This window comes from Oryctolagus cuniculus, chromosome 5 (assembly GCF_051225735.1).
Source record: "Oryctolagus cuniculus isolate XC-2025 breed Fujian yellow rabbit chromosome 5, ASM5122573v1, whole genome shotgun sequence".
NCBI lineage: Eukaryota > Metazoa > Chordata > Mammalia > Lagomorpha > Leporidae > Oryctolagus > Oryctolagus cuniculus.
Genome location: NC_142871.1, coordinates 153,087,097 through 153,100,211, shown reverse-complemented (window position 1 = coordinate 153,100,211; position 13,115 = coordinate 153,087,097). Strand labels below are relative to the sequence as shown.

At 51.4% G+C, this 13,115-nt stretch overlaps 1 protein-coding gene across 5 annotated transcripts in view; it reads right to left on the bottom strand.

The window, feature by feature from the left end:
- The window catches only part of CARMIL1 (capping protein regulator and myosin 1 linker 1), a 317,914-nt gene that overhangs the window by 11,191 nt on the left and 293,608 nt on the right, over positions 1 to 13,115 (bottom strand). For all 5 annotated transcript variants that reach the window (XM_017344956.4, XM_089334373.1, XM_089334375.1 and 2 more), the window contains 4 exons: positions 11,758 to 11,870; positions 7,578 to 8,007; positions 4,814 to 4,898; positions 2,604 to 2,816 (listed from right to left, as the gene is read on the bottom strand). In XM_017344956.4, coding sequence (XP_017200445.2) covers positions 2,604 to 2,816; positions 4,814 to 4,898; positions 7,578 to 8,007; positions 11,758 to 11,870 — 841 coding nt within the window. The remainder of the gene's footprint in view (positions 1 to 2,603; positions 2,817 to 4,813; positions 4,899 to 7,577; positions 8,008 to 11,757; positions 11,871 to 13,115) is intronic.

The following is a 13,115-nucleotide window of genomic DNA, read 5'->3' as shown; positions in this document are numbered from 1 at the left end:
GGTTCACCACGCGATGCTTCTGCCACACCTGCTCCGCTCTTGCAAGCCTCCACCAGCTGGCCAGACTAATGGGCCACCTGAACCTGGACTGCAAACCGCCAAGCTGCAAGCCGAAATAAACCTTTTCCTGTCCGCATGCTCCTCACAGGTATTTTAGTTAAATTTGGTGACTACAGTGGGGTAGGACAAGACAGGACGGCCCTGACCATCTCTCAGAACCACAGTGGAGAAGAAAAGGGATGGGAGAGTTCAATTTTCAAGCTCCATAAAAGCATTCGTTTGGGAATACAGCTCTCAATAGACAAAGAACTATGCAATAAATGAATATATTCAGTAAATAAGTGGAAAACAAAAGCCTCTTGCCATACGATATTGGGAACGCAGGCTAGCTTCACAGTCAGCATTAGCAACCACGAACTGAAACACTCACTGCACGTATCTGTGAGAACGTTTCTGTGCTTCAGGCTACACACACACACCTTGTGGATGGGACACGGCAGAAGCAAATCTTCCGAGGGGTGATTTGCTATCAAAGTTTGCTTCACTGTTTCCTGTGCGTCCACTCTCCCTGCTCCTGTGACGAAGACACTTTGTGGGCACCAAGAAAACAGTACGTCTTCCTTCTCATAATGAACCTCGGATGGCCGGCGCCACGGATCAGTAGGCTAATCCTCCACCTAGTGGCGCCGGCACACTGGGTTCTAGTCCCGGTCGGGGCGCCAGATTCTTTCCCGGTTGTCCCTATTCCAGGCCAGCTCTCTGCTGTGGCCCGGGAAGGCAGTGGAGGATGGCCCAAGTGCTTGGGCCCTGCACCCCATGGGAGACCAGGATAAGTACCTGGCTCCTGCCTTCGGATCAGTGCAGTGCGCCGGCCAGAGTTCGCCAGCCACAGTGACCATTGGAGGGTGAACCAACGGCAAAGGAAGACCTTTCTCTCTGTCTCTCTCTCTCACTATCCACTCTGCCTGTCAAAATAATAATAATAATAATGAACCTTGGTGTGCGGAAAAGTCTGAACAGAATTAAGAAGTCCTAAGTGACCTGCTTCAAGCGTTCATTCCCTGAAGTGACCCCCGTGTTCCCTCTTCTTGGGGACCTCTCTTTGGAGACAGCCACCTAGTTTCTCAAGGGATCAAGGGGCCGTGGACCAGCAAGAACTGCGCTGGTTGGTCACTGGGGAAGTGAAGGGGATGTGGGGGCGAAAGCAGGAAGTTGCTCACGTGGAAGGAGAGTGGCACACAGGAAGCTCCCTGCTTCTTATGCACCCATGCCGTCTGCACGCTGCACCGCCCCGACGCCGTGCACCCGCTACGGCATGCCTGTGCTGGGAGAGCCCACGGGAGGAATGGGCACGCTGCAGTGGGCGCAGCCTGTGCCCAGTGCCTGTGCAGTGCTGTGACTTGGCCAACTTCACGGCCCTGCCCCTCACATGCCTCACCCGTAAACTGGCGTGGCGCTGAGGGTGCTGGGAGCTCAGGCTCGTGCAAGCCCTCAGCACAGAGCGTGACACAGATGACAACAACTCCTCCCTCCCTCCCTCCTCCTTCCTTCCTTCCTCAATATTTTAGTTTTTGTGATGATATATTTTTAATTTGCTGGTGAGGATGTGGCGACCAAGGTTCCCTAATCCCCTGTTGCAGAAAATGAAACTGGTACAACCATCATGGAAGACAGTATGGATATGCCTCAGAAATCTAAACGCAGATCTGCCATATGACCCAGCCATCCCACTCCTGGGAATTTAACCAGAGGAAATGAAATCAGCATGTGAAAGTTACCCACACCGCCATGTTTACAGCAGCTCGATTCACGACAGCTAAGATATAGGCTCAACCATATGTCCATCACTGATGACTACACAAAGAAAATGTGGCGTATACATACACGATGGAATACTATTCAGCCATCAAAAAGAATGAAATCCTGCCTTTGGCAACAAAATGGATGCAACTGGAGGCCATTATGCTTAGTAAAACAAGCCAAATTCAAAAAGACAAACATTACACGTTTTCTCTGATTTGTGGTAGCTAACATACAGAGTACCAAAAATAAATGTAATGTGTATCAGTGAAACTGACATCTTGGGATCTGATCACTGTTTATAGCCCTGGTGTGTATTCCTGGTGAACAGGTCTTTCTCTTTTTTCTTGTTGAGCTCTTTATTTAGTGGTGCATTCAGCCTGTGATTATAAAGTAAATTTAAAATATATTATTGCAAAAATTCAAAAAGAAACAAAAAGCAAGTCCTGGTCTAATCCCTGGCTCAGACACAGAGGAGCTGTGTTTTCCCACCTGTGACCCTCATGCTCCGAAGGCAGCCTTTGGAAGGGCTGAGCCCTGGAGACCGGCTTTGGAAAGTCGGGCAGTGCACAGGGCCATGGGCCCAGACTGATGGGTCAGGCTCGCCCCCAGCCCACCTGCAATGCTGAAAGCAGACACGGCTCAGCTCCCAGCCCTCCCACGCAGTGAGCCTTGGGGCTGAACAAAGGAAGCCCCTGGCCCTCACCACCTGTGCAGCTTCCTGCACAGTCGCCTCCTGCAGCAGCCTTGGAAACCACCCATGGGCCCCGGGAAGCCACCTGGTCCCAGTGTGGAGCCCTTACCAGGCCTTGAGGAGCTCCTGGGTTTCTGCGGGATGGTGGGCCGTGCGGCCAGGCTAGGCTTTGGCGACTGCAGCAGGGGCTTGGGGCTGGTTGGCGTGCTGGACAGGCTGCGAGACCTCGGGCCCACCTCCGCCCGGGGGTCAGCTTTGCTGTTCTTCTCCGGAGTTCCCAAACCGAAGCGGTTCTCTGCAAGACCTGGGTGCGGTTTAGCCACTAGAATGAAAATGGGTACAGAAAGCAAGGGTCACCCTCACAATCGGAGGCAGGAAGTCTGATACACAGCTACAATCACTCACTATCATTTTTCATCACAGTTATTAGAACAGACACATGTTATTCTGGAGTGTTCTTAGAATCAAGACGTGCTGGGGGAAGACTACAATTCTTTGTAGGCAAGCAAAAACCTGATAGTACTTTCTTTTTTTTAAAGATTTATTTATTTATTTGAAAGTAAGAGTTACACAGAGAGAGGAGAGGCAGAGAGAGAGAGAGAGAGAGGGGTCTTCCATCCACTGGTTCACTCCCCAAATGGCTGGAGCTGTGCTGATCTGAAGCCAGGAGCCATGAGCTTCTTCCGAGTCTCCCACAGGGGTGCAGGGGCCCAAGGACTTGGACCATCTTCTACTGCTTTCCCAGGAAATGGCAGAGAGCTGGATCAGAAGTGGAGTAGCTGGGACTAGAACCGGCGCCCATATGGGATGCCGGCGCTTCAGGCCAGGGTGTTAACCCGCTGCGCCACAGCGCCCCCTGACTACTGCAGAGACGGCAAACGGGACTACTCCAGAGTGAAAGGCTCCATAACCAGCTATGAAGAGAAGTGCTGGGTTTCATCTTTAAGAACTTCCCTAAAATTATTTATCCATTAGAAGGGTGACAGATGAGAGACAGATCTCCCGTCTGCTGGTTCACCACTTCCTTGCCTGTCCAGCTGGTGAGGTCACACTGAAGCCAGCAGCCAGGAGCTCCATCCAGGTCTCTCCCATGGGTGGCAGGGACCCAAGTACGTGAGCCATCGTCTGCTGCCTCCCAGGGTGTGCATCAGCAGGAAGCTGGACTTGGGAGCAGAGCCAGGACTCAAACCGAGGCCCTCCAATACAGAGCGCAGCATCTAACCTGCCTGCCCAGAACAGTCGTTCGTAGCGCATCTGAAGCCTCTAGAAATTTCTCACATCTAGTCTAAGGCAAGGGGACAACAAACTGTAGACCAATGCAGGTTGACTGCCCCTTTTCTGAAATGCTGGAGACCATAAGTGTCTTGGACTTAGTTTTGGAACATTTGGGTACACATAATGAGATATCGTGGAGGAGGGATCCATGTCTAGATGCAAAATTCACTGATACACCTTAGACACTCAGCCTGGAGGTAATTTCATGCGATGTTGTGTCGGACACCTACACACGCCAGGTGTGAGGATCCTGTAAGAGCTCAGAACGCTTCAGATGCGGGAGAAGTTTGCGTTTTGGATCGGGGGTGCCCAGCCTATGGTCAGCCAGGGCTCTGGCTGCAGGTTCCGAGGCAGCTGAACCAGGCTGAAAGTCACAGGCTCGGGCTTTGTGAGAAGAGCTCAAGACAGGCCACCGCACCTGCTCCCCTCGCCCGCACCGCTGCTGTAATTGCACTGCTAGCAAAATGAAGCTGGTAAGACGGGACTTATAGTCCAGTCCTTCCTGCCTCCAGACGTAAAGCCAAGCACGAGAACTTCAGACAGCAAAGTCAGGGTCCTGGCGCAGTGTGCAAGTCACGTGCGCCTGCAGCTTCCATGGGACGTATCTGATGCTTTCATTACACATAAAAAATCCCAGGGGTGAAGAACACAGGGCTTCACTCATACTGAAGCTGCAAGCAAGGCAAGAACATTCTCCCAGACCCAAGAGAGCAGCCGCCCGTCTCCCACTCAAACAAACCACGCTGAGCTTAAGTTTAAAGACATCACCTTTGTGTCCATTGCCCCTCTCCACCTCCGTCATCAAAAATGCCCACAACTCACGAGGTACCGACAAAAAGAAAATCAGACTCCTCTCCCTTATCAGAAAAAGTTGCCCAGTTCAGGCAGGAAGATGCCATGGTTGGGGCCAAGGCAAGGGAAGAGAAAGACCCTTGGGCCCCGACATTCCTGCCTCCCTGGTTTCTTTTTTCCCTTTTGACCCTCCCGCGTGAGTGCTGCAACCACCAGGGGGAGTGTACTTCCTGAGGCGACCGCACCACTCACCTGCCCCACCTCCATCTGCCCGCTGCTCCGAGCTGCTCAGGGCCGGACTGCAAGCATCCTGGGAGAAGGCGTCGCTTCCGAGCTTCTGGAAAATTCAAGCCCCAGACCCCGTGAGAGCACGTTCATTGAATGTAGAAGGCGAAACAAAGCAGGTAACCAATGGCAGTAAGGGAGGTGGGGACCATGTCTGATGGCCTCTGCTGGAGGACACCACCGCCCCCTACCACGCCCCCTGCTGGCCGCCATGGGGACTCAGCTGTGGGCAACACATTCTGTTCTGAGTGCCCAGGTGTGGCCGGTTTCCCGGGGTGCTTCCTCACAGGGGCCAGGTGCACAGGGCCCAGGAGAACCACTGGGTTCTGGGACATCCACGCTGTTTTCCTCACCAAGAACCTGCACACAGGGTCCGCAGCCCCGGACGCTCCACGTGATGGAGATACCTGAGACACCTGTGCTCCAGAAACTCAAAGGCCCCTCTCCAAGCTGGTTTCCAAAAATCTCATTTTAAAAGCAGTGGAAACCTTTCCCACATCCATATGCAACAAGGGGGGTGGGGGGTGTGCTAAATCAGGGCTGGACCCTGGGACACAGCTCTATTGTTCAGATGAACAGGCAGGTCAGAATTCACTTTTAAAAATCTGCATTTGTGATGCAAAGATGCATGGTTAATGCCAATGACTTAAGTAGGAGCCACAACGGATAGAGAGAGGATCCTGCTATGTTGCCCTGCAGGGAAGAAATGCCCAGCAGAGTGAGGTGTTCAGATACAAGAAAAGTCAGGGGAAGCCCACGACTGCTTAGTAACAGGCAAAGCTCCAATCAGCAAAGATGATCCACATCTACCCTCCAGCTGCGAAATCAGAGGGACCTCCCCGAGGCAGTCCCCTGGCAACCTGCTCATCCCTGCTCACCTTAGCTTCCTGATGAATAGAAATAGCAAACACCTGGTGCCAGCGCCCGGCTTTAAACTGTTCCTGGTGACACCAGAGAATCGCTGGAAATAGGTGAGCTCTGACTCTCTCCCACTACTGGCTGATCAGCCCTGGCTGAGTCAGAGAGCAGCATCCAACGCAGACAGGCTGAGTTTTGCTCTGGGAAAGTGTAACAGGTGCACCTTTGCTCTGCTGACACCAGGCAAGTCTCTGAGAAGAGATGTGCACACAAGCACGCAGCTACCACAGGCACATAACTTGGTGTCGTTATGGAAAAAGGATTCAAAGGAAAGGAAGCCCGCGCCTGCCCTGTGTGTCCAGGGAGAGAGTCTGCAGGAAGGCTGCCTGACATTCTGTACCCCAGCCACCTTGCTTGCTTGCACCTCAGCCCTGGCTTTCTAAGATGCTTCCAGATCCCAAAGAGGACAGCAGAATAAGGGCCAGTTGTTTTTGTGCAGGCAGTTGATGTGGTGGCCCCCAGGGAAAAATATGGCCTCTAAGCATCCACTAACCATCACTCTCCTCCATTAATAAATGGTAAACAACATGTCTTCACACTCAGAGTTCTTTTCCTCTAAATGCAAGACAATAACGTAGCTCAGAGATAAGATGCCACATATTTTATCAACAGCATCCTTATCACTGAGGCAAGGGTCGCGACCTTTATAATGGATGCAGTCCTGGCATTTCAGGAGGAAACACCCTAAGCTAAACCTTGACAAACTATTATTCCAACAGGGCATCATCTTAGTGCTAGGGATTCTTCATGAGGGCTGTTGCTTTCCACTGCCACAAGATGGCGCTAAGAGATCATTCATCCAAGCCTTGACCAACCAACCGCTAAACCAAGAATTTCATCACTTTGAGACAATTAACATGTCACATTCAAAGTTCACAGAAAAGGACACTCTGGAACTTCTCATCTTTCCATCAGAAAAGCAGCTGTCCATCATTAGAAACAGTGATTTAGAATCAGCTCATAGTGAAAACAGCACATTCGCTGCTATAAAGAAATGTGTAAAAAGGACTAAAATGGAAACATTTCTTTGGGTGTCTTATTCATGATTCTGAAAATCCAGAGATGAAAGGAGCAAGCCGTGTCAACCCAACACTTCACACAAAACACGTGTGCAACTTTTCCCTTCTTGGGAGAAGCTAGCTTTGCACAAGTGTTCAGGCCCAGCAACTGACATGCAAGGTACACATGGGTGCACTTATCCTAATGACGACAGTAAGGGCAGAATCCTTCAAGTCGGTAGAGGAGAAAGGACGGGGGGAAAGGCACATTTTAAAAGGAGAGTCAAAGAACAAATAATACTTTGTGTCAGATTTGGGGGCTGAGCAATTTTTAAACTATGACACTCTTCTTTCAAGCCACAGAAGGGTCAACTCTTCAACCAGTCCCTGCGGAACAGTCTGACTCTTGTTTCTTACATCTGGATTTGGTAAGGGATCTGGGGGACTGGAACAGGAATCAGGTATGCAGTAAGTCTGTATAATGCTTCAGCATGTCCCCTGCCTGGGGCTTCCTGTCTGAGATCCCACTCGGGTCTCCACGTGGATTCACCGGAGTTTCTCCCCGCTGGCGCACAGCAAGCACCCGGGCAGGTGTGCCAAGGCCGGCGTCTTCACAACCAGCCCTACCTGCAAATCATCCGGCTCTTGTGCGCTCAGGGCCCCACGGAACACTCCGTCCCGCCTCTGGGCAGTGTTGCGTTTGGGAGTTTTGGGTGAGACATCAATTTTTTTTTTAATCTCTCTCGCACCCCTGGAAACTAAGAGGGGCCCACACGGAACCCAGGGCCAGCCGGAGGCCACGAGGGCAGACTCACCTTCTGCGCGCTGGCAGCTCGCCTCTCCTGCTTGGCTTTCATCTCGGCCAGCAGCCCGCTGCCCATCACCTGCACGCCGTACCTCCGGCTGCCCTGCGGGCTGCCCCTGCTATCGCTGCGGTCCGCCTTCGGCGTCTCCTCCCCCTGACTCTCCTCCAGCGAGTCGGGGGTTTTGATCTCCTCGGTGGTCCGCTCAGCCGTGCCGTTGTGTTCCGCCGCCCTGGCGTCCTTCCTGGGAACATCCCCGGCCGCGCTGCGGGCGGCCCCCTTCGGGGAACAGGGTTCCTCCGCCATCGGCACCATGGGAGGCCGCTCAGATCTGGACCGGGATTTGATGAGGTTGAGAAAGCCGCTTTTTCGAGAATCTCGCTTTTTCTTCTCATCTCCGTCACCAAGCTCGTGGGACTCTGACCCTCTGCCGGAGCATCTCCTGCGTGGCAAACGGAGACACGGATTCTGTTGGTCTGAGTGTAAATGTCTCAGGCAAAAAATGCAAAACTGGAGGTTGCTGTCTAGGCAACAAGTACACAGAGGCACTTTACAAAGTGGACTCCAGGGGGTCGGTGTTATGGCGCGGTGGGTTAAACCCCCACCTGTTACACGGCACCCCATATCATAGTGCCAGTTCAAGTCCCGGCTGCTCCACTTCCAATCCAGCTCCCTGCTAATGCACCTGGGAAAGCAGCAGAAGATGGCCCAAGTGCTTGGGCCCGTGCACCCATGTGGGAGACCCAGATGGAGTTCCAGGCTCCTGGTTTTGGCTTGGGCCAGCCTTGGTCATTACAGGCATTTGGGGAATGAACCAGCAAATGGAAAAGCATTCTCTTAAAAAACAAACAAACAAACAAAACATTGAGTTGATGTGAGGGTCAGGCATGTCACATAGTGCTTAAGGCACCGCTTGGGACACCTGCATCTCATATCCAAGGTCCTAGATTCAAGTCCCAGCTCTGCTTCAGATTCCAGCTTCCTACCCTGGGGGCAGCAGGTGATGGCTCACGTCCCTGAGTCTTTGCCTCCCACACAGGACAGTCAGATGAGTGTCAGGTGCCTGACTCCACCTTGGCTAAGTCCTGGCTGCTGCAGGCACTTGGGGGAGTGAACCAGTGGGCCTTTGTCTCTGATTCTCTCCCTTCCAGTGTGGGGGATGCGCTAAGCCACTGGACTTGGGAAACAGCAACGCGGAATGTTACCACCATAACCACAAGGAGCAGTGTGAAGGTGTCCGCGGTGGGACTGAACGCAGTGGGGAGGTTTTTATGTTTCAATGCTCTCTTCAAGGGCCTCTCTGTGCAAGAACTCCCAACAAAGCTGCTCTCCTCGGAGACCTGTGTGGGTGACTGCCTTATTTAATTTGGGGGAACCTCCTAATAACCCTTGCATAATTCTTACGTAACAGCTACTCAGTAACCCCTTAGATAATTCTTAGATAACCCTCACTGCCCAGTCCAAAAGGAAGGTTTGGATTCTTGCTTAGATGTACCCAGAATTGAAAAGAGGCCACAGGATTAAAAGAGGAGTGAGCTTTGGTAGTTTTCAGAAACAGACTACTCTGACACCAGGGTCACGGAACGGGAGACAGAATAAGTACAATAAAATAAGCTAAGGGCAGACGTCACACGGAACTCTCATATGAGATCGGGTGCCCATTCAGCTCCCCTGAGTCTCCATTAACATCGCAGCAGGGGACTAAAAAGTCCCCCTGGCCCTGCCCCTCCCATGCTGTGGCACAGCGGGTTAAGCCACCACCATCCCATACGAGCACCAGTTCAAGTTCCAGCTGTTCCACTTCCAATCCAGCTCCTTGCTAACGTGCCTGCGAAAGCAGCGGAAGATGGACCAAGTGCCTGAGTCCCCCCTACCTACATGGGAGACCGGGATGCAGCTCCTGGCTCCTGGCTTCGGTCTGGACCAACTCTGGCCATTGCAGCCATTTGGGAAGTGAAACAGTTGGTGGAAGATCTCTCTCTCTCTCTCTCTCTCCCCCTCCCTCCCTCCCTCTGTGTAACTATACCTTTTAAGTAATTTTTTTATTGGAAGGTCACAAGCCCCACAGAAGAGAAAAGGCAAAAATAAAATAATTTGAAAGCCCAAACAGTTATGAGTAAAAAGTGACCTGTGGGTGTGAGAAAGCTGAACCCCACGCAGGAGGCCAGGTAGCAAGTGCTGGTGAGAGATGTGCCCAAGAAAGTAACACTGGGGGCCGGCACTGCAGCATAGTGGGTAAAGCTGCTGCCTGCAGTGCCGGCATCCCTTATGGGCGCCAGTTCAAGTCTCGGCTGCTCCACTTCCGATCCAGCTCTCTGCCATGGCCTGGGAAGGCAGCAGAAGATGGCCCAAGTCCTTGGGCCCCTTCACCTGCGTGGGAGCTCCCGGCTCCTGGCCTCAGATCGGCACAGCTCCAGATGTTGTGGCCATCTGGGGAGTGAACAAGCGGAAGGAAGACCTCTTTCTCTGTGTAACTCTGACTTTCAAGTAAATAAATAAATCTTAAAAAAAAAAACCAGGAGGAGCATTCTCCTGGGCTCCTGGCCATTCCACTCAGAAAACAAGACATCGAAGGAAGTACACTATAGGAGGGACCGCCCCACTTTGCTCTGTTGATGCTCCTACTGCCTGAATATTCTACACTGAAAACACATCCATCTATTCCTTATGCTGTAAAAGAATTAAAAACCATACCAACTCTCAAAGGATTATGTGTGCTCCAACAGACGTGTGCAGAGGATTAAAAAGAAAGTATTAAGTGTCCAACAGGAGAGAAACAGCAATTAATTTGGGGGGAAAAGGTGCAGTCTTGGGAAAGCACAAAAGGATAAATAGCATTGGGCTTGGTTTTTGAAAGATAAGAGAATAGAATTTTGCCAAGTATGGTAGGCTAAGCCGTAAGACGAGTGTCAAAGAAGACAAATAATTGAGTCTTAAAGCTTACAGGATTCAGTAAGGTATACTGTTATGGATATAGAAACGTACCTTACTTCTACCTCACCATCCTGCTGTCGCAAGATAAGGCACATCAATCTACGGAATGGACGCTCCCTTCCCGGCCGGCTCCCGGCCTGCCCGCCCTCCGCTTATCAGCAGGGTTTAAATTCGCTCCTGAATTTGATATCTCAAGGTGAAGAATACTTGACACACACAAATCCATGTTAAGAGTATATTTGGGGGCGGGGGGGATCTGCATTTAGGTGAGGATTAAATAACTTGGTTCAAAACACACTGACAGACTGGAGTGTTCCATTGAACAGCTGTTAACATTAAGTACCAGCAAATTACCTTCCAAGGAAATTCTGCTTAGTAATTAAAGAACTCTTTTCCTAACTCCAAAGACTCTTCACGAATTCTAACGTCATTCTGACAGTTAAATCATGACATTTTGCAATGATTTAGGTCCCTTCCATCACCACCCTCTCCCCAAAATATATCTAATTGTGGACAAGGAGAATTTCGAAGTAATTCCAGCATACCCAGTGACCACTGCCCTGTATTGGAGCCATCCAGGTGACTATGATAAAGCACTAAAAAGAATGGTGGCACAGTTTGTGGCTTGGTGTAGAACAGAATAGTTCTCAAACTTGAACTACCTCAGCATAACCTACAGGGCTTATTAAAACAGGACTGCTGGCTCTCACCCCCAGGGTCTTTGGGGAGGGGACTTGGGAAACTGCATCTCTAACAAGTTCCCAGGTCACATTCATGTCACTGGCCTGGGGTCACATTTTGTAAATCAGTAAATGCCCAAAAATAAAATCAGACTGAGTATACTAAGTTTAATTGTAACTCTTAGAAATGCACGAGGCTGGCACTGTGGCATAGCAGGTTAAGCCGCAGCCTGCAGCGCCAGTATCCTCTTACGGGCACCAGTTCAAATCCTGGCTGCTCCACTTCCAATCCAGTTCCCTGCTAATGCACCTGGAAAAGTAGCAGAAGATGGCCCAAGTGCTTGAGCCCCTGAACCCACATGGGAGACCTGGAGGAAGCTCCTGGCTTTTGGATTGGCTCAGCTCTGGCTATTGCAGCCATTTGGGGACTGAACCAGCGTATGGAAGCTCATATTCTCTCTCTTCCCCCTGCTCCTCTCTTTTCATCTCTGTAACTCTGCCTTTCAAACAAATTAATCCTAAAAAAAAATGTAAATGCAAATTAAATAGCACAATTAGTGAAATGACTCTGAACTCACTTGGAATCCATTTTGGTCACCTTTTTGGTGAAAAATTCGTCTACACCTTCATCGACTCTCCCCATCAGACCGTTCTGTTCACCATCTTGGGGGATCACACTGGCAGCACAGACCTGCGGACAAACAGACGTGACGTTAATACACAGTCAGCGTAAGTCAGCAACACTAGCGGCGTGACTCAGTGCACTGCGCCGAGAGCCAGCAGAGGGACAAGCAATCTCTAGAGCAGGTCACCACGGATCTACCTACGGAGAAAGACATGGCGGCGGCAGGGTGCGTGAGCTCGAGACGCTGGTGCCTGCCAGGGTCCTGTCCACTGGTGCGTCCAAAGCAGCCCGGGCCTCACTGCCTGTGATGGTGGCTGTTCCCCAAGACAGAGTGACAGGAATTCCCACTGAGGTCTGAGCGCGGCAGCCCAGGCGGCCAGTGCACGGGAGGCTGACTGCTGGGAGCGCCCCTGGCAAAGGCCAACAGCAGCTTCTTCGATGGCCGCTCGAAACTCTTGGCTCTTTCCTTTCCTGCTTGCTGGAAGAGCCCAGGTTGCAGGCTATGAACACTGATTCACCTAAGCCAAACGCCATAACTTCGTGCCCCCGAGACTGGCAGGCACGGGAGTAAGGTACAACCCTGACTGAAGAGGCACACAGAGGACTATGCCGGGGGACTCACGGACAGGGTTCCCATGGTGGACGGAGTGTGTCTTCCCTGCGTGGCCAGGTGTGAGTGCTGCAGCACCCAGCTCACGTGTCTACAGCAGCGACACAGAATGGCAGAAAGCACCGGGCGAGGGGCTGGCACTGGGGCCCAAGGGGTTAATCTGCCCTCTGTGGTGCTGGCATCCTATATGGGCAACGGTTGGAGTCCCAGCCGCTCCACTTCTGATCCAGCTCCTTGCGAATGTGCCTGGGAAAGCAGCAGAAGATGGCTCAAGTGCTTGGGCCCCTGCACCTGCATGGGAGACCCAGAGGAAGCTCCTGGCTTCAGCCTGGCCCAGCACTGGCCATTTTGGCCTTTTGGAGAGGAAGACCTCTCTCTTTATGTCTCTCCTTCTGTGTCTCTGTCACCCTATAAAATAAATGGGTAAATCCTTAAAAAAAGAAAGAGAGGAAGCACCCAGGTGCTCATGAATGATAAATCAGCCCTGGATCATCAGACTAGGTCTTTTCGTTAGGTAAGAAAAATCAGTATTTCTCATTGTTTAAGTCACTTTTACTTGAGTATCTTTTTTTTTTTTTTTAAAGATTTTATTTATTTATTTGAGAGGCAGAGCTACACAGAGAAGGAGAGACAGAAAGGTCTTCCATCTACTGGTTCACTCCCCAGTTGGCTGCAACAGCTGGAGCTGCACCGATCTGAAG